This window comes from Lepisosteus oculatus, chromosome 13 (genome assembly GCF_040954835.1).
Source record: "Lepisosteus oculatus isolate fLepOcu1 chromosome 13, fLepOcu1.hap2, whole genome shotgun sequence".
NCBI lineage: Eukaryota > Metazoa > Chordata > Actinopteri > Semionotiformes > Lepisosteidae > Lepisosteus > Lepisosteus oculatus.
The window spans coordinates 21,759,452-21,786,204 of record NC_090708.1 but is presented as its reverse complement, the minus strand read 5'-3'; the positions used below and the strand labels follow the sequence as shown (position 1 = coordinate 21,786,204).

At 35.7% G+C, this 26,753-nt stretch overlaps 1 protein-coding gene across 5 annotated transcripts in view; it reads right to left on the bottom strand.

Moving 5' to 3' along the window:
- Positions 1–26,753, bottom strand: part of frmpd4 (FERM and PDZ domain containing 4) — a 106,689-nt gene that overhangs the window by 11,580 nt on the left and 68,356 nt on the right. For all 5 annotated transcript variants that reach the window (XM_015361446.2, XM_015361453.2, XM_015361447.2 and 2 more), the window contains 7 exons: positions 16,057–16,217; positions 13,820–13,922; positions 10,777–10,822; positions 7,867–7,971; positions 5,365–5,472; positions 3,349–3,480; positions 740–859 (listed from right to left, as the gene is read on the bottom strand). In XM_015361446.2, coding sequence (XP_015216932.2) covers positions 740–859; positions 3,349–3,480; positions 5,365–5,472; positions 7,867–7,971; positions 10,777–10,822; positions 13,820–13,922; positions 16,057–16,217 — 775 coding nt within the window. The remainder of the gene's footprint in view (positions 1–739; positions 860–3,348; positions 3,481–5,364; positions 5,473–7,866; positions 7,972–10,776; positions 10,823–13,819; positions 13,923–16,056; positions 16,218–26,753) is intronic.

The following is a 26,753-nucleotide window of genomic DNA, read 5'->3' as shown; positions in this document are numbered from 1 at the left end:
TGCAAAAGCTGTGAAATCATTCTTGAGGATTCTGTTATGGCAGATCCATGTTCTTAACTGTTTTTGCCAATAATAATAGGTGAGAAGAAAGCTACAAATTATTTCAATAAAAAAAGTACAATAGTTACAAGAAAAAAATGTAAATTGATACAATATTACAACAGTGGATTGAAAATGAGAAATATAACTTAATTTGCCACTACCCCACATCCTTGCCTTTCAAATACATTTTATACTGTATGTAATCAGTGCCGAATGTTTTTGTACCTTTGTACTTTTACACTAGGTTTTACACTACTTTTACACTTATGGCTACTCAAACACTAAACACTAAATTGCATAACCAAAAAATAAGATGCTATTTTTTTTCTAGGGAATTGTAAGGCAGAGTAGCTTCAATGTGAAGTAAGCATAAAGGTTTGGGAATGAGGGATAATTTTAGCAGCTTCACTGTTTTTAAAGAAAATTAATGGTAACTAAGCAAATAATCCACTAACGAACCCACATACTGTAGGTATAGGAACAAGTAATAGGTTTATTCCATGCTGAAAAAAAGAAGAAAGAGAACACAATGTTTCGGCCGTGCTGACGCAGCTACCCACCTGAACTACTGTAGGTATAGTACTACTAGTATTAAAATTAATGACATATTTTCCAGCTCTGGTAGAAATTTTTGTGATAATATTAAATATAGATTTTTTTGATAAAATATTGTTTTTTTCCCCATTTTCTGACATACCTGGACATATAGATACTCAAATGCCACAGCATCTCTTCTGAGCAAGTCAATTGGGTCTTTAGGAACAAAGCTAATTCTGAAAAAGCATTTCATTTTGTGTGACCCTGGCCTTTGTGTCACCTGGTGGGAGAGAATCATAACGAATTATTACAAAACACATCAAAACAGACAAACACCTTAAAAAGGAATTTTGAGCTATTTTTTTCACGGCTTTATTTCAAGCTATGAATAAAGACACATCTTGAAACGAACAGTTCAGGAATGAGATGTCACAGAACATAAAGTTTTCAATTAACTAATTTCTAATGAACAGACTCAAATTCCTTAAACCCATTACTAGGTTAATAAACAACCCTAAGATGTACTTTCACATTACTGTATTTCTAAAATGGAAAATTAGAGTAAGCCTTTTTAACAGCCTTTTTTGAAGCTCAAAAGAGCATAATCACATTTAAGAGAACATACTCTCTGTTCTTTAATTAGTGGCATGTTATCAGGGTGCATATGATTTTAAATGAGAACCTGCCTTTGGAAATAACTGCAATTTTATTGCCACATGTTAAAACATACTTTCAACAGAAATTCAAGCTGCCACATAGAATATTGAAATATTATACAGTATACATCGATGTACTGTACAGTATCTGTTAATGCAGATTCCTGATATGGATTATAACCAAAGTGGTAAATAAAATAAAATGGTAAATAATGACAGGTTTTAACCTTGTTGCTGAATATAATAAATAAAACCCTTAGGTGTCTTCTTGAAAGATTGCATGAATACTGAGCAGGGAATTTGTCATCCTTGCCTGCAACCACAAGGTTAGAAGGAAGATCTTGGAAGTGTTTGTGCTGAGGAAGAAAGATTTCACTGGGCCCCAAACCATGAAGATGGTCATACTGACAAATTCTACTAGACGTTCACACCACTTTCTCTTTTATGCCGATGATTATTTTCTTTCGGTTTACTGTATCTCTTACACTCAGGCACCTTTCAATTTCATGTATCACAGACTTTAGATACATGTGTGTCTGGACGTTTTTCAAGCACTGATTGTGAAAAATGTGTGACAGTAACAGTAATGATAAAAGCACCCTCCACCCCCCCTCAAACAAAGAAGAAAATATGATTTCCATTGAAACTTTCTCCTCTTTTATAAATGTTATCTGTAAAGAAAAGCTCTCTAAGAACTAATAAAAATAACACATGACTATGCGAAACTATGCGAAACATACCTTCAAATTGTTCGTTAAAATATTGCTTTTAAGAATCAACACCTGGAATTTAAAATTTTGTTTATGTAGCTGGGGGTTTCACTTTGTCAGTTATATGATTCTCTTTTCAGAATAACAGCATTAACAAACAAATAGACATTATTAAAACATACTGGTTTATTAGGATGAATAGTTAGTAGAGCTTTTGAAAACCAAATAAGGGAGATGGGCAGTTTGGCATTTCTCATTTGTATCCATTCTTATATTCTTTTAGAGATAATATCATGAAACTTGCTCCCCGTAGTGCTGAGAAACTGTGTATGTAATGTGTGTATCCATTTTTTACCAAGATACAGCAGTTTACTAAATACATTTGTTTTGTAAAAAAAAAAATCAATTACAGCAGAAGAAAATGTTATCAAGACTGACCACAGGGGGCGATGTTGTCAATGTGAGTTGTGAGATTCCTTGAATAGGATTTCTAAGTAAGGATCTATATCTTCTTCATGTAAACTTAAAATAGCAGCAGAATATATATACCATGGTCTATGCAATTTATTTTTTAAAATCAATATTTAAATTTGTTCAGTTACAAATAGTGCCTTGTTTAGACAAGTTACTGTAAGTACCTCTTAATTCTAACATTTAAAATTCTGGAAGGAAATCAATAAAGTTATTATCAGAATCTTTCAAGGAAATATATATATATATATTTGATCTTTTATTACATTAAGTATATATATATTAAACATATACGTTTTTTAAGAGCATAACACAAACAACACAAAGTATGATGAATTCTGTTTGTATACTGTTGTTTTTTGCAACAATTAAATTTAATGCATATTTGTAGAAAAGAGAGATAATTAATGGGAAAATGGTTCAGATGCAGTTCAATGTTCCTACAAGAGGTTTTCCAGGTTGCACTGTACTACTGAATTCTGGATGGTGGTGGACTGGATGACCAGTCCACCACAAAAAAGTCTGAAGTATGCCAATCCTAATGAAAGCAGAATCACTCACAACCAACCATGACAAAGGGCTTTCAAACCTTTCTTTCCTTGAGTGAATGCAACAGGAGCACTCCCTAGATAATGTTCGGAACCAACTACATGAAAGTTGTGCTTTTTAAACGTCTAAGCAAAAAACAAACTACAAAACAATGTTTTGAGTCCAAAAGTCATGAAATGCAGATTAGCTACAACCTGACTAAGGTGCTTTGCAGAGATTTAAACAATTATTGGTTATTAAATACAACTGGATGATCACGAACACTGGTGTTGATCCTGTAAAAAAATGATAAAGCTTAGCTTTAGGTTTCACAGAGAGAAAAGAACGCATCATACATCATGAATCCAGGCACTAGTAACAATGCACTGTATTGCAGCGCTTACCTGGGTTAACATTTCTTGCTCATGAAGTAAAAGAAGTTTGCTGCCAGACCCTTCAGTCCGTTGCTCTAACATCAGAGAAAAATGTTCAATACACTTGATGGACAACTTCTCTTGCAGAGTCAATATAACGTCCTGATAAAAAAGGAAACATTTGTTAATATAAAACACTTCTGAGGCAAGAATGGTATTTCTTTTTTTAACCATCGTGTGTGCAATGAAAAAAAAAACCCAGTGCATCCAGGAACACAAATAAAGCACTATCTGTGCACTGTCTGTACACAACATAAAATAAAGTGGCTTGTCTAGGTTTAAACAAACACAGTACTTATACTGCCAAACATATTGTTATAGTTCACTATATTCACTACATTCACTACATTCCTCTGCACCTGGGGCCCCACCAAAGGCTGAACCCGGGTACAGTCTGGGTAGTGCACGTTTCAGACACCACTACATAGATTTCAAGCTGAAAATTCGCTCAATATAGGTAATTAACACTTTCTGCATTTAAATATTTCTTTAAACATGGGTGAATGCTTACATTCATAGATTTTGTATACTGTGTAGTATAGTTGTGTGTGGATTGTAAAAATGGCACTATGTCAAGCTGTCTTGTTTAACTTTTCCTGTCCTACAGCATAATTAAGCTAAAACCAAACTAGATGTGAGTGGGTTACACCTGTTTGATTATTCTACATAATTAATTAAAAGCTCCATGTCTTGATTAGAGGGACAGCTTATAAACTAAACCAAAGTTTGGCCAGGATAAAGGACCTCAGTCTCTATTTACTCGGTCCAATAAAGTTCATGAATAGCAAATCAAAACAAAGGTCTAAATTCTTCTTAGGTGCACTAAATCTCTACACATTTAACCATATCAGAAAGGAGGAGTGGCTAGTCCACATATCCTCCTGAAAAAAACCCCACAGAAAGACCTTTCTCAATCTCTGTGTTTTTACAAAAAAGTATTTACAAAGTGTGTGGAAACTGTTTGCTTCACTCCCTCCAAAGCATGACAAAACAGCAAAGTGCTGCATCAGTGTGAAAGATACAACAGAGCAGGCAGAGGTGAGTTCCATACTGAAAAGTAAAACAAAAGTATTAAAAGCAATGTTTTGGCTGTGACTGTTTTCCTTTTAGTCACCTGAGAAAGACGAAAGCTGAAAGGCTGTATTTTACTCTTTATTCTTAATTTTCGTTGTGGAGTGAACCTTTATTTGTTACTTTGTAAACTTCAATGGCAAGGCTAGCAGTTCCTCAGCTTCCTGGGATTTGTAGCTTATTTCTCACCCCTCTATGGGATTTGTAGTTCTTTTAATTCCTGCCAAAACTAGAACTACGGTCCTCCCAAGAACAGTTAACCAAGGCACAAAGCTCCCTTTATAAGAGACATTTGCCCTTAATGACCCTGTTTTAAAATTAGACCAAGGTTCATTCACAATCTATTCAAGAAATTTCAGCTTTGTTTTTTGGTTTTTTGGAAGCTGTGCGCTACATCACAGAGGGCAAAGCACAGTTAAGTTCATACCCAAGGATTTACAGGAGTTTGTGAAATTAAATATCAGCTTTAATTCTTGTATTCTAGAATCTAGATGTGACTGTGAAAACAGAAAGATAAATGTCCGGCCTGGTTGTGACTGTGGGTCGGGGGGTGACAAGGACACTTTCCCAATTTTTAGAAAAATGTTCACCTCACTATTTTTATGTGTTTCAAGTTCCTTGCAGGGAGGGGATCGCAAAACAGCGAAACGTCCACTAGAGGCAACTGTGCTGGTGGCAAGAGCTATTCCTCTGCTACTGGTGTCCCAACAAAGGCTAAGCCGGGGTACAGACACATCTACCCCACACCCCTGAGTCATGAATATTTGACCGTGCTGTATTATGCTAATGCAGTCTTAAAGATTGGAATCGTGCTGCTCTGCTCTGTAGTGTGGAAAAAAACAACAACAAAAAACCCAGTGCATTTAGGTTGCCAGGGGTTAGTCTTTAAAGAACTTCCCTAAATAACTCACATACCTTGATTGAAGTGTTGTTGTCAAATCTGAAAGACTTAGTCTGTCCATTCTCAAGATACACCTTCAGAACATTTGGCATGAAAAGAAGAGAATTATCCTTGACAGTGTCCTAGAAAATGAAAGTTAGTCAATAGTCATTTTAAAAAAGAAACAATAGGATCTGATATAAAAAATATTTTCACTCATTTAATTTTCAAAATGTTAGAATCCTAATTACTTTATATGTTATACCATATGCAATAGAACCCAATACCCTCATTACATTCTCAAACAATTTTATCTCTACTTGTACTTTTCTAACATTTCACATTGCATTGAAATTCCCTAGGCAGATGGAAAATATTCCCTTTAGATAGTTTAATGAGGATTTCCTTTTGTAAACCTTGAAACTTAAGAGTTCAAGCAATTGATGACAAAAGAGACTGCCGTGATTGATACTGTGAAATTCGAGTGTTTGGGTTCACTAGCATGAATGAAGTGATAATTTCTTTCTCAATGCGGAAGAAGTAATTTTAAATAATGGTAATCTAGTAGTTTTACCAGAATTTTGTTCATAAAGTAACATAAATATCAATTTATAATACCTATTTTTTGCTCGGCCTGCCATGTTTGTATGAATCATACACTCACAAAGAGGTTGAGGGGGTTGAGGGAAACCCCATGAAGAGGTATGAGGTATGTATGACAGACATCACATCACAGCATGACACACAACATGACCTCCATATTTCAACACTTCCTTTGTAATATATTATTCTCAGTACACCTCAATACAGAGTTAAGTAACATGTAGTGTTTTGTAATCAATTATGAGATTAATTCCACTGGAATAGTTCATTTGTTTCTTACAAAACTATAAATATGTTTTTGTCTGATTGCAAACTCAGATAATAATTATTATTTTGTATATGTTCTGTGAAATATTGGAATCAGGCACATTAGAATCTAATCAATGATAACACAAATGACAGATAAAGTTTGAGAAAAAGCTTGGAAATTCCTGAACTGCTGGTACAATCTGCAAGAGTTTGTTCAGGTACTGTATGTGCAAATTTCAGATATACAGAAGTATCGCTAACAGCAATCCCACCACTTTAAGCAAACCACATTTAGCAAATTATGCAAGGACACTGTGTCCTTTTTTTAATCGCTGCATTTAAATTAAAATGTGAATGTCCTGTAACATTATTTGTACATCTACAGTCCATGACTATGGCTTCTGACACTCCATTACAAATAAAAAACAGTAACAAAGCCAGAGAGCACAAAACAGGTTTATAGAATATAGTTTAAAAGGAATAAGGAAAAAATGTCATATGGTATATTTTGTGTAGAACGTTCTAGAAAAAATATAATTCCTAGGTAACTGTAGCAAACTGCAGTCAGAAGCACACGTGAGTCATCAAGGGAAATCACGGAACTGGGGTTTCTGCAGCTTTGCTACAGTAGCCTGTGTTACCGATGCTGTTTCTCTGGTGAACTGCATCACAACTGCATCACAAACACATAAATTAGGTTATGAAAATGATATTTTCATTTTAGATACCAAATACTGTGTGTTAATTGTATGCCAGTTACAAAAATTACATTTCAATATTAAGCAATCAACTAACTTAACAAATGATACAAACAGCGTGTCACATGATTTGCAGTAATGAACTAATTATGTTTCATTGTTAGCAGAAAATGTATTACAATCCCATTTTTGTGAAACAGTGAGCCATGATCAATACATAATATCATGCTTGACTGAATATCATTTTTCATATGAACCAACATACTGTACTATAGTTCACGGCCTTATAATGTGACAATGCCTTTTCAAAGTTTCAAAGTTGCTTAAAAAACGATTTCATCATGTAATTAGAACATTAATTGTTAAAATACAGGACTTCATGTATCTTAAAATTGCAGGATTGCTGCTAACAAATTACAGTTTTTTTAGGGAAACATAAATATCGGTAAATTTAAAATGTACTTGTGTTACATCAGAAGATAATGTTTCTTTAGCCTGAAAATCAACGTGACTAAATGAAGCATGATACTGATCATGAGATTTTCTGAAAAAAACAAAGCTGCACATGTAAATTATGCAACCAAACCAGGAATATATTGAGATATAACTGTATGTATTCTATTTTAAAAAAAAATTGATTCCAGTTTGCCCTTCAATTGTCTTAATAAATCACATGTTTTAAAGTGAGTTTGCAGAAGGGCTATTCAAAAACACATTAATATGCAAACTATTTTTAAATCCCTAAGCACTGCATGTCAATTAAATCTAATAAACTATTAATTACACTAGGGTAATAAACTATATAAATAATATGCTTTGAACAGTTTAATAAGTCATTTTTCTTCCCTTTTATATGCATAATCTTTACGAGTACTCTACAGATGGTGCAATGAGATATCAGGCTTTATTCTTTGCAAAGCTATAAAAAGCTTTATATCATACATTTTCATGCAAATCATTAAATATAGATGCATGGTTTCTACTTACTGGAACCTGACCGTTTATAATGACCTCCTCAGAGAAGCGCACTTTGACTGGATTTGACTTTAACCTGGCCTTTTTTGCAGCACTGATGAAAGCAGATTTGGGAGACTGAAAAGAACATAAAGAACCAGTTTGCAGCCGATTTGTCCTAGTAGGGTGTTCATGACCATTTCTAATCAGTCTGTTCAGCTTAGTACATATCTTTTTTTACGTTTAGTGTATTTAATGCTTTAATCTGGTAGCTTTGGAATCAGATCTCCAAGTTAAAAATAATGCATTCTTGGGCAGCTAAATTAGTGAGGTGATAGCAACGGGTCATGAGAAGAGAGCTGCATGACTGATATCAAGTGCCAGATATTCTAGTTTCCTGTTACAATATGCTACATAATTTCACAATATGGCACAAAACAACATTTGACATATTGAACCTTCTGTGCTGTTAAATGATAACTTTAAATATCATGGGCTACAGTTGACTTTATTTACAGTATATGAACCACCATCATTTAAAGAAGAGTTTTAATATTAATGTATCTTCATTTGGGCTGTTCAATTGGCCAATAGCATGAAAAATGTTAAAGGTACTTAACACAGTACAAAATAAATTACAAAACTATATATACTGTATATTTTAATGTAACAGGATCGGGAAGAAAGTACACGTGTGATTAAAAGAAATTCTCTTGTCAGGGTATTACAACAATCTTAAATTTAGTACAAAAATAATTCTACCACATGACATTTCTAATATGTCTTCTCTTGAGGCACAAAATTAAATGCAAATGCTTATTTCCCCCCTTCACAATCACATGATATGAAACATATGTGCCTAAATGTGTCTTGCAGTTATCAAATAACGAAGAGATCTAACCAACTCTAATACTTTAGTTCATGCTCCTTTTGTTGTTGTAAAATGGCTCTTTTTCTTGCTCTTAGGTAGTGTTGTGGTGTAATTGAGTAGGAGACTTTTAATGTTAAAACGCCAGTGTTTTAGCCATATATTGTTTATATACATGTCAAATGGTTCAGGAAAACCTAGATATCACGCAGTGTATAATGCAGGAGATTATTTTATCACTCACTATGAAAGTTAATGTGTTCTTATCCTTTAGCTATAATACCTGATTTTCCAGAAAAGCTGCTTACAACGGAATGATGTTTAGTGGTAGTATTTGGCTTCTTGAAGTAGATGCTGATTTCTGTTTTTGTGCTTATTGTAACGTTTTTGAGTACTAGTTTTTTAAAACTAAAGTATACTTGGAAACCTGCAAGAATTAAAAGTTGATATTGATTGGTAAACTGTAACTGAAAACCAACTGAAAAAGAAATCAGCACACAATGATCCAGGTGATAGTCAATATAATTCTGTTCAGTGGCATAAATTCTATATGGCTTTATTTTGTTTTCCATTTGATTAATTCGATATTCCATTTAGAAATGCAAAGTTCTCAAAAACACATTTTGCGTGTTTTGAAAAACAAGCTTGAAATTAACATTAAAAAATATTTTTCTCTGAAAATATTTGGAATGACATATCTGTGAGAAAGCTTTGATGACTCCAGTGTACAAGGCCATGTTTCTGTGTGTTGTCCGAGGAGAGTCCAAGATGATTATTTTTTTGCTTCATTGCTATTTTCAGAAGGACTGGCTCTGAATCTGAATTAGGATGGAGATCAGGTTTAAGGGTCTGTGTAATTAATGCTGCTGGAATCCTTTGCCTGATACATGTATGAAGAGCAGTAACCTCCCATTGGCAATGTTAATAGCCAATAACTCTATGTCAGTTGTGAACTATGTGATAAATGAGAACAATTAGAATCCTAATTATGAAGCTGGAGATCATGCTTGTTCTAAATCTGGTGGGACACAGCGGCCCAGCTTTAAGGAGTCACAGCGCTTTGAGTCTGAATTATTTTTTTGGCAAAAGCAATTTCAGCAAGAACAGGGAAATGCACATGCATTCAGACCTGGGTCCCAGGACAGTGGGAAACATCATTAGTGCAAATGAATGTTAATAAAACTGGCTAATTTAAAGAGCTGATCATTAGTTATGCATTAAAACTGTACAAGAATTCAAGTAAAGTAGTACAAATGAAAAGATTTTATGAGTTCAGACTGGCCTTCTCAGTCAAAATTAATGTGTGTGCAACAGGCGTCCTCTTCTGGCAGTCAAAATCAAGACCATGATCAAGCATTTGATAAAAAAAAGCATTCTGTTTTACTTTGCAATGATCAGATTATTTAAATATATTAACTGCTGCATAAAAATTCAGCATTTGTCAGTCTACATTGAACTAGGCAATCCTGTAAATGTTGCATATTCTACTAAATTCAGTATCTTTGCATATCCAATATCTAATTAATTCATATAATTTATATTTATATAATTCATATAAATTAGTGTACTCTTACATACCGTAATCACACCAACATTTTTTTCCTTTTACACTCCATCCTTATTATAACTCTCTCCCAGAGATTCAGCCACCTTGTGTGTTGTAAAGAGTTGTGTGTTTCAATGAAGGCCGTTTTCAATGGGGTTTAATGGGGTCTCATGTCAGGGGATTATGTTTTAACAGACAGTTTTATAATGAGGGTGCAGTATATTTGGAAGGATTTCACCTAGTTTGGATTAAGGCGCACTGGAACTGGTGCAGGCCAGATCCACACATAATCCAAACTGCTCGAAATCTAAAGGTAACAATGGCTCAAATGAAGAGACACAATATTTGGACTCTGTGCTTCATGTTTAGAATATAATGCAGCATTGCAGTATACTTGCAGTATTGATAAACCGGGGCCTCGCTATGCAGCTCTCACATACCATTCCCCTTCAGACAAAGCAGTTTCTGTCTGGAAGGAGAGCAGCATGCATGGAGAACAAGACCAGTTTGTTTGAATGGGAATACTCACTGGGTAAGGCTGAACCACTGTCAACACAATCGATTCCTTGCAGCTTCTACAGATAGAAAAAACAACAAAGAACAGAAAATAATGAAAGCAACAACATACATTGTAATAAATTCATGTCTGTTCTTTAGGTTTCAAATCAGGTTGTACGATATATATAATTTTTTTCAAGTGAACAGAAATGTCATAGTATCTCCTTGTTGATGTCGATATTTACCGAGCCTCATGAATGCTCATTCGTGGTAAAAATGGGGTAACACTGGGAAGGGGCAGCTGATTGTGACCATGGCAGAATACTGAAATCGACAAATTGCACAGCATGTGCTTTCTGGTACTAGTACTCCACTGCAGTTATAGAAAATAAAATAAATAATAAAAGAGGTACCGTAGAGGAATGCTGCTAATCTCCAACAAATTTTGGAAATAGTTGTGAATATACTGGTACATTTCCCCTCCATATTGACCAGTGTTTCAATCTTTCATACATCTTTTATCACACCATGTATAAAGGCTGCAAATTAAGTGGGAGCCTAATTCAGGCTTGCAGGAGAGCCAGAGCCTATCCCAGCAAACAAGGAACGCAAGGCAGGGTACACCCTTGATGGAACATCAATCCATTGCAGGGCACACACACACTCACACCAGGGCCAGTTTTTCCAGAAGCCAGTTAACCAACCAATATGTTTTTAGACTTTTGGTTTTTAGAGAAAACCGGAGCATGTAGCGGAAACTCACTCCCGCATGGGGAGAACATACTGTACAAACTCCACTAATATTGGAATTGAACCCAGGGCCCCAGTGCTGCAAGGCAGAAATGCTGACCATTATGCCAACATGCCCTCCATTGTAAATATCCTTAAATAATAAATTCTTATAGAATCCTCTTGGGGAAAACTACATCAACAGCTGTGCATTAGAACACATTTTTGGAGTGTCTTGTAAAGTGATATACTGTACAGTCAGTCTGCTTTTTTGTTTTTTAGGGTATTCCAAAATAGTTGAATAGTAGTATGTATTACTTGACAAAATAATATGCATTTAAAAGTCAGGAGCTGTTTGTATTACTGGAAAACAAATGGATGAATCTAGTCTAAACCAACAGAAGCTCTTTTTGTCTAATTTAAGGAAGAAGCATCAAGTAACACACCACACACCACACACTCAAAATATTCAAACTCTATTCTATAAACAAAATAAATCACTTATCTTGATGCTTCAGTGAAATATTATGACCAACAGTTGCATGTAATAAATAAAGCAAATATTTCTATCCTTTTAAGACATTGGTACTATAAAAAGTTACTATAATGCTTCAATTCTAATCCTTCAGAAACAATTTGAAGCCTAACCTCTTATGTTTTAAGGCGTTCAACCCAATTGCATGAGACAATTTAAAAAAGCAAAACAAATCCATAAGAAATCACCCCAAATCTTCATATTGACACTGCTTTATTTCTCTCCAGGCTGAACTAAGTGGAAAGGTTGTTCTGAAGATTTGCGTGCGCTGAAGTCATTCAGCTACTAATTACATGCTTAAATATGGCACATATCACGTATGTAACAATCTTTAGGGTCTTCATTTTCTCTTTTAACTGGAAATATGCTTTGATGTTAATGGCAGCAGTAATCTACAGAGAGGTCTTTTTTTAAATGTGTGTATTGCATGCCTGTTTATTAAAAGGGAGATATTAGATATGTTTATCCTTTGTAATATGTTAGATATGATGAGGTGGGCATGGAAGCAAAAGCATACAGTAAAAAGTTACTGGTAACATTAAAATATTTAAAAAGCAACTAAAGAAGAAACCACCTGTGTCATTTCTCTCTCTCCTCCTCCTCCTTAACCTCCATCACTTTTTCAAACTGCCTTCTTAATCTCTACTACTCCTACGGGTGTCAGCTTTGTACTCAAATTCCTTCTTTCTGTGTCTCATTTTATAATCCCCACCAAAATGTAATATTTTATGAATCAATGTGTACAGTTATTCACACACTTCAGTTTCACTTTCTGCAACATGCAGAAATTAAATAATCATTTCAAGGTGATCATTTGTATGCGTGAACAACTCACTTACTCAGAACTATTTGTCATTCCAAGGTCATGCATTAAAATTCAATACCCAACAAGATATGTATGAGAAATTCACCAAACACATCCTACATAATAATCTGTTTCCTCCAATACTGCATGTATATACAGTACCATTCATTCTTATGAAACCTGCAATATTCCATTTAAAATGTGTTTCAATAGATGACATTTTTCAATAGGTATTAAACTGTCTTTGGCCTTGTTCTCATATACAATGTTATTTCTACTTATCAGTTCCTCTAAAAATAAATCATTTAATGTTAGTACTAATTCTTGATGACGGTATTTATATAACGTGTGTTTTTTTCACCATCAGAAGCAAACACTGAAACTTTGCTGTGTTTCTGTCTTTAAAGTCAGAACTTGAATCATGTAGTTCTGTTTGGATAAACAGAAATTTCAGACCGAACACTGAAGGATACTTTAAACAGAATTCATCAAAGGGAAGGGAGCCAAAATAGAATCAAAGGGACCTCTTGAAACTCATTCTGCATTTCTGACTTGGCAGTGGATGACAGTTCATATCTTTCAGCTGTCAAAACTCTCAATCCTTTTTCTTCTTAGTATTTTAGACATAAAGTGAATAATAGAAACTTTAACTTACATCATTTGTTTTAAACTCATTTATTATATAACACAAGTGGCAACTGTCAGAGGAATTTATTAAAACTTTTCAACATTTAAATACCAATACATGATTATCAATTCATAATATTATATATGCATCTAGAAATACAAAATTAGAAGAAATGAAAATCTAGCTCCCAGTTCAAACTCAGTATATGGTGTATAATTTATAGTGGTGGATATATTTTAAGAATACAAATAACCCCAAATTTGGCTAAACAATCTTTCTTCACCTTTATATACTCTAAAATGAATCTTTCAGTTTATTTAATCTGTGAGATCTCTTCTGAGCCTGTCAGCTGAATAAGGGGAATCTGGAGTGGTTACCTGACAAGGTCAATGACTCTCTCCCTAGGAGCTGTACTAACAGGCTCATCATTTATCATTATGATCTGGTCTCCAGGAATAAGTTTGCCTTCTGACGGACCCCCTGTGGAAAAAAAAAAAACAAGAAGAAAAAACAGAAATGACTGCAATTAATCTTCCTTGTCAGACAAGAAAGAACTTAAAGATCAAAACCAAGGCTAAGTCTGTCGATTGTTGAAAAAAACAGATATTCAAATATTTCATTTCAAATTAGAGAACTCTCCAAATGTTTTTTTGTCAGTGGCAAAAATGAACATTTTCCAAAAGACTTCAAAAGAGTCACAGGTATCTTTGAAACTCACAAGTTAGAATTCTTATCGATTCACCATGAACAGTGACTTTGTTTGCTTAAATGAAATTACCTTCTGGGGAACATGGTGTCTGTCTAGAGAACTAGTTTTGAACATTAAGAGACATCATATTCTTTTTTATTGTAATGTTGTTTTTTTCCTCTGTTTTCTTTCTAAAACGATTTCCTCAGATTTCTGGTTATTTGGGTCTGTGCCTTTGTGAAAAATCTTTTATTTATGCCTTTGTGTCTCCTGCTGTTTGGGCTGAGCATCTGAATGCTGCAGGCATCTTTTTAATAGCAACATTTTAAATGAATGCAAAGTTATATGGCAAAATCCCTTCTGTACATATCTGTTACAAGAGTGTAGAAGTGGGGAGTCTAGGGGCGACAGATATACTGTACAGTAGCTGTTGTTAAAGGTACACTAGTCAAATTAATTTGTTAGCTCTACTACAGGAATCATGCAAATTGGCGCCAAGGGCAAAGGCATTCTGGCAAAATAATATTCTTTATGTGGGATAAATCTTGAGTACAATGTCAAAATACAAGGCAGTTTTTTTAGCATTTAATACTTTATGGAGTTTGTTTCTTTGCTTTTTACCCCTTGAAATAAAACAAATCAAATTTAATCCACTTTCAAATCAATTTGAAAAAATTCCAATTCCGCATAGCCACATCTAGATGTACTGTTGAAATTATTTTTCTTCATTTTACAATGAAGACTGAACACAAGGCACAGTGCTCAAGCCACAGCAAAGGTGTGTTTGATATAAAACACATGATGAAACTATAGAGGAGTAATCCACACCAACAACAGTCTCTTTTCACTGGCACCTAAGGCAAAATGACCATATACGGTATCTATCCAAGACATAGTCTCAGAAATAAGGGAAATAACCTACAAAGATTTTTGTGTGACAGGTAGAAAGACCACCTACACAAAAATGTTTAGCAACTGGAAAGCAGCTTTGTTCTTGTGATAATGGTTACACAGACAGCTCATATCCCTGATTGATTATTCTTTAAAAATATCAAAAGACTTTCCTCTGTTTTCTGGACACAAATTAGCTGAGTATTGAAACATATGAAAAGTTATTTTCTGTCAGAACACTAAGATAAATGTCAAAATTGTTTTTTTATAAATTTCCATTGTCATTTTTAAAAGGGGAACTGCAGTCCAAATTTCTCAGACTGGCTTTTAAATCTCGGTAACAAAATGAATTCATTGACGTCATAGAACATTTTTTACAAATCTCGAATTAAGCACAAAATTGCGAACTTTGTCAAAGTACTGTATGCGCCCAATTCTTGCCGCAAACCACTGTTCTCACCACGTGCAAAAGTAAGAGTTTGTGCAAATTGCGTCATGAAGCTACCCTTCCTGCTCACTAGTCACTGTAATGACTCATGTAATGCGATATACTGTATGAGCGAATAAGCACAGTTTATGCAGCAGACATTTCACAGCAGAAATTTTCCAATGTAATGTGCCTGCAGGGTTAACAAGTTGTATTTGTCTGCAATACGATCTTGAAGTCGAGAGCAATTTTTCTATTGGACTATAAGAGATGTATTCAGAAGCCTGCATGTTTACAGTGTAATAGGGCCGCTTCACTTCACCAGATGTTTTGTTGTCTTGTTATGAATTGAAGATAATGAAGGCAATATGGGTCTGCCCATACAAGGACATTTTCTCTATTTTGTGATGTAAATTGGAGGTTTATTTATTTTTATTGTAGCTTGAAATGCACTCATCAGTGCTGAATTTTTCTAACTCCGAAATTTAAACATAGCATTGCAGTTAGTGTTTAACTTTTCTAATCAGAAGTTCCCTTAACATTTCACTGCATTTTCCACACTGTGCCCTGAGGGACCCTGGAGGAAAGCAGTAATATGGATACAGTACCTGGTGTGACAGAACGGACTACCACAGGTTTCTCGCTGCCTGCCACAAACCCAAATCCCAAGACAGGGTCACGTCTCATCTCCACCTTGCGAGGGGCTGGGGGGACAGGCTGGTGGCCTTCCAGATGAATGTCTTCGAATGAGCCTGTCTGAGTCACGTGACTGCAGGAGAGAAAGAGTTGTAGAGTGTCTGTGAGATTAGCGGCTGGAACATGCAAGTGTGATATCATACCAACCAGGAAACAGCAGACAGAAACGGTGGTATCAGCTAGCTTGGTTATAGGCACAATAGAGGACTTAATGAAGACAGTCATACAGACATCTGTCTTCACCACTTCCATTGAAAACCGATTACAGATACGTAGTGTTTGTGGGTGCTCAAGTTGTTGTCATGAATAGCTAGTCCGCTCTAGTTCACAAAATGTAGAACACATGCGGCCTATGTTTCAAGGATCAACACAAGATAACTATTTTCACTGTACACATTGAATTGTAGAATGTACTACCACATACCATACAGTAGAATGTATAGTAGAAAGTACTCAACAGAAAAATAAATGATTTGAGTTTGTAGATTTTGGCTCATTTGTAGACTTGGCCAATCCATAAATGTATAGATTTACCACTGTCACGAATCGCACTCGCGCATGTAAGCGCTCCTGCATTCCCACGAGTTCTTCTCTCCCCAAACGTTCACGCACCAATCTTCTCCGCACTATTTAAACCCTCACTAGTCTTCCTTTCCTTGCTCATGATTGAGGTCTCTTCCCTGAGCTCCGTACTTGTACATTCCCAAGCCCCATTTACTAGTGTTAGATCCCCGGTCATACGACTCTACGCTTCTCGACGACTACACCTTCGCCTCCCGACTTGGTACCGACGCTCCCTAGATGCCTTCCCGGATTTTGGACCCTGCTTTTGTTCTCGACTATGCCTTCGCCTCTCGAGTTGGTACCTCCGAACCCTCGACGCCTTCCCAGATTTTGGACCTATCACTATTGTAGTCCCTCCTCCTTAAGGGTGCTCTGGCTCTTTCACTTCTGACCTGATTTTGTGCACCTGCCCCTTGTTCTAGCCTCCTTTCAGCCCCCCTTAAAAGCCAGGCGCTGACGTTTATCCAGGCTCTGCTCTGGTTTCTGCACCAGGTGAGTCCGGGACCCGGAGGTGCCTGGTCCCGTTAAGGTTTTATTTTCTGTTCCTGTTCCCCGCCAGTTCCAATCCAGTTAATTAGTCTGTCTAGGATGGACTGCCCGGCTAAGGACTTTTGGCCTCCTTTTGGATTCTCCCTTGGACTTCTTCCTGGATTGTTTGCCTTGGCCACACCTCCCCTGAACACCAACACACCAAGGACACGCCCTCTGTTTTCATCCCCGTATCCTGAATGACTTTTTTCCCAGTGTTTCCCTACTCATTCCCGGATTGTGTCACCTCCATATGGTCCTGAAAGAACGCTTTTGTTACAGGACCCAGCTACTGTTCGCCTTCCGATTTGGTACCGACGCACCCTAGATGCCTTCTCGGATTTTGGACCCTGCTTTTCTACGCGACCATGTCTTCGCATCCCATCTCTACTCCAAACCTTCCTTTCTGAAGAGCCTCGCATAGGATCCCAATCCTCCGGAGTCCGGTCCCCCGGGACAACCACTTTGTTGATCGATTTGTAAAATCACATACAAAATGAGGTAAATCTATAACTTTATTGGCAACAGCAGCACATATAGTCTGAAGTTAAACCAGAACTGATCATCTCATCTGGTACAAATGATTGGTCAAAACATTTAATTTTAACAGGTGCTTATTGTATTGGTGTGATACAGTGTCATTTACCCTGTGTGGTTTAAGGAAAGACCATATAGAAGAGGAAGAGGAAGCCCTCTACAAGGTTTGTTGTACTGGCTGTGGTAGCGTGGATGACGAAGGAATGTTGACATGGAAGATACAGGGAAACTAAAAGGTAGAGTCCCTTATTTATTCTCTATAAATCCACTTACTGATGGGAAGTGTTATTATGAACTTTAAGTTACTTAAATGATTCTACAAAAGAACTTTAACATTCACATATGTTTCTTCTTCAGAAACAATTTCAGGTACACATGGGAGAAAAACAAGTTTCTTCAGATTAAAAAAAAAAATCATTTTAAATGTTTTTTTTCCTTCTAAATTAACCTGCAGTGATTCATGCTAAATAAGAGGTAGCAACAAGACACAGTTAATTATCACTCTTTTATGGCATTTTCTTTTTAAAATGTTTTTTGAATTCTTTTCTCCTGTCAATTACTGACAGCCTTGAATTATTGTCAGTAGCAAGTACTGAAATAGGTAATCATACAACTAATATACACTTCTAAATAAACTATGATTGTGCAAGTAAAACCAATTTTCTACCCTGCAGGATGTTGAAATTGGCCCTCAAAGGTATTCCTGTATTATATATAAGACTTTATGACCTTTACCGTCTAGTAAGCTGCCTGGTAATGAGTAATTGTGCTTAAATAGTGAGTTAATCTAAAGAGACAAACCACAGTTTAGAAATACAATTGTGATTTCAGTGACTGTCAAGTGCAAATTGAACCTATGTGGAAAATCAAATATGTTGGACAGCTTGAATGAGCAGTGAACAACACCTCTGAAGCTAAACTTTTTATGAATGTTGTTTTGTTTCTGTTTTGGTTATTAGCTGAAGAATTTGGCATACAAACACAATACAGCTTTATTGTTTATTAAGGGTGAATGAATCAAGTGGAGCTCTTAAAAAAACTACAGGAGGAGGATCCTATCCAATTCTTGTCAGCCCAAACCCGCTCTTAGGCCTTATGATTATTTCCCACAGTGCTTCAGTCTAACCCCCTTCTACCATCCCTCAACTCTACTGCCAACCCAACAGTTTTGCTTTATTGGAGGAGGCGGAAGGCAGGCAGATGTCCAACTTTCTCATCCATATGGGCAGGCAGTTGTCCCTCAGACAAAGCAGGTTAGATCCTGGTGACACAGGTTTCTTTGGTACCTTTGCATTAGAAATCATAAATACAGAAGGCAGAAGTCAAAGGGAAAGCACACTGAATGCCATTCTATGAAAAAATAACACTTTCAGCTGATTGTTATGATGTTGTAAGGGTTTCCTACACAGAGATTGAAACATGAATCTTCAGGACTTTGGTATACATTACATGCTCTAATACTACACCTACACAGCTATCCCACTCTGTGGGGCTATAATTACATGCTTGGTGTCATATTCTCTACTTCCATTAATGTTAAGCTCATCCTTGAGCTGAACAACAGGCTTCTTCAGAACATCCTATATTTTCAGGGTTTGTTATATAGTACATGCTCTGAAACTACTGTATGCCCTCACAGCTGTCCCACTCAGTGGGGCTTTAGTTACATGCTTGTTGTGACATTCTCTACAGTCTCCTTCCACTCATTCCAATCCTTGAGATGAGCAACAGGCCCCATCAGAACATCCTATATCTTGAGTTAGCTATGAGCCATTCAACACTCAACACTTGATATATGGAGCACACCAGCTAACCCGAGGGAGAAGGGTTTATTCCATTTAGTTACCAGTATACAACATGCTATTTTTCTGAGTTCTACACACAGTATGAATCAAAAGTAGCATGATTGTCTTACTTCACAATCCATTTGAGACACTTGAGATAGAATAGGGTATCAGTTATTCCTTTAAATTGGAAGAAATTAACAGGTTAATTATTGCACATTTGCCACGATGAATGCTGATGTCTAATAAAAAAGCATGTGGCAAATGTGGTTTCTGATCAGCTATTTAACTTTTCCTGTGATTTGCAAGAAAATGCAGATTAGAAAACCTTTGATAACCACCACAGGATAAATGGCAAATTTGACACATTGGTGTCTTTGGTTAATATGGGATTTCTTTAGATACAGTAAGAATATGTGAAAGTCACTGTTTCCTTTTGTGAATTTAAAAATAAAATGTGCTTTTAATTTCTATTCATTAAGTCGAATCAGCTGCAGGAAATGTAAGACAGCTGTTTTTAAAAACAAAACATCGTCCTATCTCAAAGTGCCCCAGGAATTCTGGAATAATATGCTCCTCCTGGACTGCAGACTCATGCCTTGCAATACTGCCATACCTCTTTAGCCACTAATTACACTAATTACAAAATAATGATGCCAAAGCATTTCTACTCTTGATTACTTTACGTTTTTTACCAAATCAATGTCTTGGATATTCAGTTAAGAAAACACAAGATAAACATTGTTGTCACTACACAACAAAATGACTCTGTGAATTGTTTTTCTTTTAGGCTTCTATAAACTGGTCCTGAAAATTTTCAAATATACTGTGGGGAGAGTCAAGAAATCTGAACACAAGCAAATTAGATACTTAATACGGTATACTGTAATCTAAAAACCTGACAATGTGTTGCATAATTCATGACGATAAATCCAGACTTCTTAAAAGCAATTTTTGTGCTCCGGTGGATAACTTAAGGTGACCAAACATAGTTTCTATTTTGTTTTTATTCAAAAACATTATACAGTATACAGCAATAGTGTATACAGTGGATGTAAAACGTGTACACATCCTTATTGGAATTGCAGGTTTTTGTGATGTAGAGCCAAAAATCAAGATAAATCATGTCAGACATTTTTCCACCTTAAATGTGACCTTGCAACCAACAAAATTCAAGAGAAAAACAAGTAGATAATTATTAGGAAAAATAATTGAAATGACAAAACCTACTGTACAACACCCTGGTTGCTAAGTGTGCATACCCTTTTATAATGGGGGCTGTAGCTGTGTTCAGAGTTAACCAATCACATTCAAAATCATGTCCCAAAGTAAATAGCATACATCTGCCATCAATGAAAGTGATTCTGATTAACCCCAAATAAAAATCAGCTGTTCCTGTAGAATTTCCTTGAAACTTTCACGGTTGCATCCTACTGGGATAGCCATGGTCCGCAAGGAACTGACAAAACATCTACGGGATCTTACTGTTGAAAGGTACCGATCAGGAGAGGGGTATAAAAGAATATCAAAGGCATTGGATGTACTGTACTATGGAGCACTGTGAAGACTATCATCAATAAGTGGAGAAAATGCCAAGATCAGGATGACCCTCCAAAGTTGATGACAGGACAAGGAGAAAACTTATCAAGGAGGCTACCAAGAGGCCTACAGGAACATTAAAGGAACTGCAGGAATTTCTTGCAGGTACTGGTCACTCTTTGCATGTGACAACAATCTACTGTATTTTGCACGTCTGGGCTATGGGGTAGGGTGGCAAGACGGAAGCCATTTCTCACAAAAAAGAACATCCAAGCCCCTCTAAATTTAGCAAAAAAAATACATTCAATCACCCCAAACCATGTGGGAAAATGTCTTATGGTCTGATGAGACAAAGGTTGAACTTTTTGGCCTTAATTATAAAAGATATGTTTGTCGCAAAGACATCATCTAAAGAACACCATAACTACTGTGAAGCATGGTGGTGGCAGCATCATGCTTTGGGGCTTCTTCTCTTTAGCTGGGACAGGGGTTCTAGTCAAGATAGATGGGATAATGACTAGCTACAAATATCAAGATATTTTGGCACAAAACCTGCTTCAGAAAGCTGAAGATGAAGAGGAATTTCACCTTCCAACATGATAACGACCCAAAGCACATATCCAAGTCAACCAAGGAATGGCTTCAGAAAAGGAAGATCAAAGTCTTGGAATGGCCCAGTCAGAGCCCAGACCTCAATCCCATAGAAAACCTGTGGAATGACCTAAAGAGGGCTGTGCACAGGAGATCCCCTAGCAATATGAAGGAGCTTGAACTTTTTTGCAAGGAAGAGTGGGATAATATTGCAGTCCAGGTGTGCAAAGTTGATAGAGAATTATTCACAAAGACTTACTGCTGTAATAAATGCAAATGTGCTTCTGCAAAGTATTAGTTGGGGGTGTGCACACTTATGCAACCAGGATGTTGTAGGTTTGGTAATTTCAATTATTTTTCCTAATAATTATCTATTTGTTTTTCTCTTGAATTTTGTTGGTTGCAAGATCACATTAAAGATGGAGAAATGTCTGACATGATTTATCTTGATTTCTGGCTTTACATCACAAAAACCTGCAATTTCAAAAAGGGTGTGTAGACTTTTATATCCACTGTATATCAGAGAGAAATGATCCAATGCCTTAGGAATATTAGAAGTTCTGAAAAACTGAAATGTAATGGACTTAGAAGGTTCTAATTTGATCACTACTCTTCAAACAACTGTTACACAAACCCTACTGCATACAGTACATTCAAGACAATATTCTTTACCACGTTTTTCAAAATTACAAAAAGTACTTCTTCCAAACGAAGTTTCTTTTTATTTACATATTACAGATGTAATTTCTATGCAGTAATGCTGGGTACATATTACTGGCTTTCTGTGTTGCATTCACCAATACTGTTTTCAACAGAGAACCCAATCACTTACCAAAGAGAATAGCACCATATCAAGAAAAGGCTTTATATTGTCATTAATGAACTGGCATTGCTTCCTGTGATTATTTGACTCCAATCTAGTACGCCCTGTTTCAACGCATAATACCAAGTTTTAGTTGGTAAAATGTACCTCTGATTAATTCCTGCCATTGCAGGTAAATGCATTCTTTGAGTTTAACTGTCAGCCCTTTTCTTTTAGCATTGCAGCCCTACAGCTCTATTGAATACTGGCAAGAAGCCATCCCTTAAATTGACTCAAGCACTTTTCCCCCTTTGGATCATAATATGACAGAAGGATACAGGTGATTAAAGATGTTTGGCACAAGAGAAGTGGAAAAAAAATCAATGAATTTAAAGTCTTCCTCCATCTAAATTCTTTTTTTGTCTTTGTCTTTTTTTTTCTCCCCATCATCGTTTTTTTTTTAAATCCTTTTTAGTTAGCATGTGAATCTGCACGTTGCCAACATTGTGTTGGCTAATTAAAGCTGAGCAGCCTAAGGAAGCAGTATATAATTTGCCATCTTAATCCTGATGCATGTTCCATCTAGAAGTGAAAAGGAACAATTAATCTTTCATGGCTGTGCGGGAGAGCACAATGTGTTTGATCAAACCCTCAAAGCAGCTCCAGAAGGCAGAGGAATTAAAATCAACATGGACAGCTCTACAGTGAAATTACCTATTCAGCCCCTGCACTCATGTTAAAAATGAAAATAAGAATAATCAATACTAAAAATCCTATTCTTGTATGCTCTTATTTTATTTTCCAAATGTGACATCCCAGTTGTGCTACAGTTTACAAAAAACACATCATACCTGTTTATCTGGTGCTGAGACAGCGATAAACACAGGTTAAGACAATATTATCCAGCATTATTCATCTACTGTATTCCAGAGCCTACATTTTGCAAAAACGGTATATTTGAGGATTTCTATTTATCATTACTTCACAGTAGCAAAAGTGCAGTTTATCATTTTGTGACAGGTACTTTTAAACCAACCCTAAATGTTCCACAGCAGCAACAAAGAATATGTTTCTATACAACAGTAATATTCCTATAACTGTTTTCAAATGTTTGACAATGATCTTCAAAAACAGTTTTGCTAATTACACAATTGTATAATAGGTTAAAGATGACTGTATACTGTATGTAAAAACTACAATTATAACAATACAGTCACAATGCATTAGGAAATTATTTTTTAGAAAAATTAAGTAAATGTCTTCATTGAAAATGTTTACATAAATGCCTTTCAGCCTTCAAGTTCCAGATTGTATAATTATTAGGTTATTATTAGGTATTATTTTTATTATGTTGTTGCTTAGATTTTTATTTTCTTTAGTACCTATATTTTCTGCATTAGCAGTCAAAGGAAAGAGCTTCTGAATAGCAGCAATCTGATGCATTTGATTGAGAAACCAGGATTCTGATACAGCTCTATCAGAGTGTTTTGTCATTTGCATGCAAGGCACACTTAACGCAGCCAGCTTCATCCGTCTCCCTCCTGGAACTGGAAGCGGATTTGTTTTTTATCACTACGGCAGTTCTGCAATTAAGTCTGAACACATTCGAAACAGGATGATTCTCCCATGTGTCTGCAGTAGAAAGTCATAGCTTAAATTCTAAAAGCAGAAAAATATTCCTATCTGCATGCCGATAATCAGTTGTCTTAATTTTTTATCTTTGTTTGGTAGACAGCTATTATTTGTATGGTGATTTTGTCAAAAGAAACAGCACGTCAGTATATTTAGGTCAGGTGGCATTTTACTTGAAATGGTTCAATTCATCAGTCAGAAGCTACCTTCTGTCTGCTCATAATAATTAGCACAATACAGGATGTGTATATAGTATATAGAACAGGAAATATAACGATGATAGTAGATATTTATATATGAAATATATATTTATTATATATCTTTTGAATTCACTGTAAGCACATTATTGTCTGGAGATTTCTACTGCATTCAGCTTCCCACTGTGATCTGTTGCAGTGCCACAGATTTTGTCTAGTAACAAACATATGGCCCAATGAAGAAAGGTAGTGATGTGTTTAATTTACAGTCATGGCCACCTGCTATAAATGGCTACCCTCCTTATGTGGTGATGAGTCCTTCTCAGTTCATCCCTAATCACTACCATTATTCTGTAATGGGTCCCGGTTCTTCTGATTCTGCACTTTCTGGCAGCTGGGCCCAGGTTCTACCAATCTAAAAACAAATGCATTCAAACTGACTGTGATCAAACCTCTCAGGCCCTTTTCCATGAAAGGGGACTCCACAATGTTCTTGGCAAGATGTCAGTCACAGTGAATATTTCCAAGACATTCAGTATTATCAACATACTGTACCGTGAACTGCCTAAACCTCACCACCTTCAAAGCCATACAGTAGCTGCATTTTGTTAACATTCTTCTGTTTTTAAAATTTAGTTTTAAGATACATAGTGTTATGATCTGGCATCAGTATAAACACTACGTATCCAAATATGGTAAAAAAAAGAATAACATCAGAATAATTGTTTTGCTTGTTTCAAGCTAAATCAAGAGATTTCATTGCTCAGACTGCTGTCTATGACTTCTGTATTTTAAATGTAATTTTTATTCTACTTTTTTTAGAGAGGAACATAGAAGCTTTAGTGTGTATATGAACTGCTCACACTGAAGAGCCTGGTCTCATACACACATTATATACATACATGAACACTTTATTGCCCATATGCTCCATGGACTAACCTGCTGTATAGTTTATGATGTTTCTTGTTATCTATGAAAACTATCATTCCCTCTCCGATGTACATCCTGTCTAACCTTCATCTTTTGTCAGGAAGTCACTCATCCCTGCCAAATGTTATGGCAAGCAGGGCACACACAGATAAGAACAAAATTAATGTGAAAAGCATTAAACTGCACACAAAACTGCACTAGTCTGGGATTGAACCCAGCACCCTAAAGCTGTGAGACAGCACCACTCGATTGCTTGTGATTTCTGATGCTCTGATAAATCCAGTTCCAAAAGGATTTAATTCCTCCAATATTGAAATAAAATTATGATCAACCTCCAACAAAAAGCTATTGCAAATAATTTCCTTTCTCCCATTATTTGTTTCATTGTGTCCAATAATTTACATAATACAAAATCTATGTTTTATTATTATCTTTAAATTTTAAGATAATGTTATGGTTTTAAAATTAAATATATATATAGTATTTACATTTATACAAATATATGCAGAATGATGTTATTAACCCCCCCAAAAAATCTAATTTTATACACATCAATACATTGCAATCTGAGCCACAAGAATTAAGAAGGGTTTTCATTAAAACGTTCAAATTATTATATTGCCAGTGTATGGCACTTATACTGTATAAGACTGTCAATAAAAACTAAAATATGAGCTTGTTACTTACAGTAGTGGCTATGTTACTGGCTTTGATTGACAAATCAGATTTTGGCATATTGGTTTTTAATGCATATTTATAAAATACATATATTGTATGGTACAAATTCCATCTGCTGTGTAAACCCATTTACTTATTGTACTAATTCTTTGAAGACAAAGCCAGAGTTTCAGTACAAGAAAGGAAACTGTGTCCTGAGGCCTATTTAGTAAGTGTGCTGACTCTGCCTTTTTAACATGGCCAAGAACTAAAAGAGGGTCTTCTGTCTGCTTTGTGTAAAGTTCGTATATATTGCTCAGTCTTTTAATGAGAATTAGCCTTTACATTTTTAAAAAACATTTTTGTGATATTTTTCATGCTTTCAGAAAACATGTTAAATCACCCTCAGATAAAAAGGTGGACTTTTTCAGTTCAGTCTGCAGACTGTACCAGTCATTGACATTGGCAAACTGAACTGACTTGCACCCAGATAAGATACTCTTGGGAAATGTACTATGTTTTCAACTGTAAGTTGAGAGACTAACAGCAAATAAATTACTGAAGAAGACAGGAAGGTTTTTTCCACTTAAAGAATTGTAAAATTACTTGAGTCAGATGCTCCCAGTATGCAGAGACACCTTTGCATATGAACAATGTGTGCATCATGCTGATTGTTACCATGGTTTTGGTTCTTGTCATTGAGCATGTAAGAAGTGATCTAAAAACAATGAGGCCATTTGTCTGGGTTGTTTAATCAAATAGAAGTATATTTTTGAGCATCATTCAATTTGTTCTGTTATGTTTCTCCATAAACCCAGCAAACATTACAAAAATAGGCCTTCTTTTTT